We start from the raw sequence: 2,849 nt of genomic DNA, 5'->3' as shown, positions 1-2,849 counted from the left end.
AGAGATGGGGAGGGTAAGTATGGTTCACCATAGTTTAGTTTAGAGATGGGGAGGGTAAGTATGGTTCACCATAGTTTAGTTTAGAGATGGGGAGGGTAAGTATGGTTCACCATAGTTTAGTTTTTTTTTCCTTTTTGTGGGTCACTTTGTCTTTTCATTAGCCCTTCTCCTGCTGTCCCCAAATCTTAGGAAAACTTGTGTTAAAAGCTCAGAAAAAAATGTTTTTGTTAGTTTTTTTTCTTAAAAAGTGGTAATTTCTCAATGTTCATTATTAGTGCATTTGCTGGGACACAGGTACAAGGGTTGAAATCACTGTATTGCTGATCACATACTTGTTACCCAACTTTTAGTCACCAAACTGATCTAGGTTTCAAAAGCAAGCTAAGTCATTTTCTAAAAACTGTTAAAAGATAATGCTTTAAGTGGCTGCTACATAGCATTAAACGACATTGCTGAAGTGGTTGTCTTAATTATTGTCAAAAGGACAACTTAAAATTTTGATATGCTAATTCATTGTTCCATTAGGTTTTGCATTTTACAATAGCAGTATTATCGAGATTTAAAATTTTAGTTTTAAGTCTAATATATAGCTAAGAAGCCCTTTCTCTCCCACACTCCAGGATGTTTAAAGTTAGTGTTGTATTGGGCGTCTATTTATAGATGGTGTATGTGAGCAGAGGCATAAGCTGTATTACCATGGCTTGAGTGGAGATATACAGGATGGCGATGATGAAATAAATGTGCTTAAGGAGGACCACTGCTGTTTGATTCTCACTTAAATACTGTTGCAGGATTAAAGTGTGTGTGTATCCTGCTTATAGGAACCTCATAACAGAAAGTAGTTATCACTGTTTTGATGTCTACTGCTAACATTTTTTCATATTATTTTACATATTGTGAATAGGGTAAGTTGGCTCCTCACTCCAAATATTAGAATTTTTACAGTGTTAACTTCCATTTCTTAGTTCTCTGTAGTGTGGGGAAAACTTTCATATTTTAACACAGCCAGACATACCATCTGATAGTGAGAGAGTTCAAACACCTAGTGAGTGTTGAGTGTTCACTGTTTCTAAGACTTGTATTGAAAAAGTATTTTTCTGTGTAACAGCTTTAGACTATTGAGTTAGGATTATATTGAATAACATCTTTAGAATTAAATTTAAGAAACTTAATAGTGTGTTTTCTTGGTTTGTTACTGGGTTCAGGCATTTAAGGTGAATCTCTTAATGAGAGGCTATCAAGAATGAAGCTTGGATATTTCTAAACCCCAGCAAGCATTATGAATATGCTGTAGTCTCTTGTGTTGATGTTTTCCAGTATATAGATATATATGTGTGTGTATATTAATAAACAAAACATATATAAAATGAACCCACTAGATAATAATGTTTTAGACTCAAGACACTCCTAATTCTGCCCTTGTGTTTGTTTCACAGAGCCGTTTCCTGCATTTAAGTCTTGGCAGGAGGACTCAGAATCTGGAGAAGCTCAGCTGTCTCCGCAGGCTGCAAGGATGACTCACCATCCCCTGGGAGAGGACTGCCCTCCAGTGTTATCACATCGTAGTTTAGATTTTGGACAAAGCCAGCGTTTCCTCCATGATCCAGAAACACTGGATTTCTCGTCCAAGGCCCTTTCCTTCACTAGGTACGTGATGTCACTTATTTGCGAGGCAGTTCTTATTCTGTACACAGGTACTGCTCGGCCGGTAGTTTAAAGCTGCTGTCCCTATTCCTGGAGCATGTTTTGTAATTCCCTAGTTGTTGCATTTTGAATTTATTGAGGTTTATGTGGTACTTGGGGTTTACTGTTAGACTGTAGGCACTTCTTCATGGTTCAGTCCTCATTCATTTATTTATTCATAATTGGAATGCAAGACTCTGAAGGGGAGAAGCTGACTAATTCCCATTATTCTAATTGAAACTTAATTTTAATTGGGTTCCTCAACTGTCCTGGAAGTAGGAGGGAGATAGTGGTGTTGGCATCCTCTTGTAGCATCATAGAGTGCACCTTACTCCCAGAGGGAGCTGACGTGCCACTGAGTGGGCCAGGGTATACCTGCTGCCTAGTCAGTCTCTGACCTCCTCTGTACTCTGTGTGTGTGTGTGTGTGTGTGTGTGTGTGTGTGTGTGTGTGTGTGTGTGAGAGAGAGAGAGAGAGAGAGAGAGAGAGAGAGAGAGAGAGGAGAGAGGAGAGAGAGTTCAAAAACAAAACAACAGCAAAATCTGAGAAATGTTCAAGCTGTGGCAGAAGCATAAGGAAAATTCACACAAGAGGGAATATTGGTTCATCACTTCCAAGACAGCAATGTCTGTCTTCCAGATTGAAGCTATAATGATTTTTCAGTTTATGGAGTTGGAACAGGGTCAAGAGCCAGACTTTGCTAAGAGCACAAACACAGCACTTCATGAAATAATAGAGGAAAGAACAACAGGTTTTCTTAGCAGGTGTTCTTGAGTTGCAGCTTGTTGTTCATGTTTGACAAATTAAGTTTTCTATTGAAAATTGAAACTTTGATTACTTTTATTCAGATAAGTTTAAAATATATTATTGTTCCCATGGCTGTGTGTGATGTGCTGGGGATGGGGCTCTCTCGCGCCGTAGTGTGCATGTGAAGTGAGGGGACAGCTTTGTAGGCCGTCTGCTCTCCTCCTCCTTACGTGGGTTCCAGGTATCGAACACAGGCCATTAGTCCTGCACAGCAAGCTCCTTTATCTTTTGATCATCTTGCCATTCTAGGCAACTTTTTTTTTAAATTTATTTATTTATTAAAGATTTCTGCCTCCTCCCCGCCACCACCTCCCATTTCCCTTCCCCTCCTCCAATCAAGTCCCCCTCCCTCATCAGCC

At 39.3% G+C, this 2,849-nt stretch overlaps 1 protein-coding gene across 4 annotated transcripts in view; it reads left to right on the top strand.

Moving 5' to 3' along the window:
• Fam13b (family with sequence similarity 13 member B) overlaps positions 1–2,849 on the top strand; it is a 63,366-nt gene that overhangs the window by 34,068 nt on the left and 26,449 nt on the right. For all 4 annotated transcript variants that reach the window (XM_013349541.1, XM_013349540.2, XM_013349539.2 and 1 more), the window contains one exon: positions 1,437–1,647. In XM_013349541.1, the coding sequence (XP_013204995.1) occupies positions 1,437–1,647 (211 nt within the window). The remainder of the gene's footprint in view (positions 1–1,436; positions 1,648–2,849) is intronic.

This window comes from Microtus ochrogaster, chromosome 18 (assembly GCF_000317375.1).
Source record: "Microtus ochrogaster isolate Prairie Vole_2 chromosome 18, MicOch1.0, whole genome shotgun sequence".
NCBI lineage: Eukaryota > Metazoa > Chordata > Mammalia > Rodentia > Cricetidae > Microtus > Microtus ochrogaster.
The sequence above is the reverse complement of the archived record's forward strand: the minus strand, read 5'-3'. Positions and strand labels throughout refer to the sequence as shown.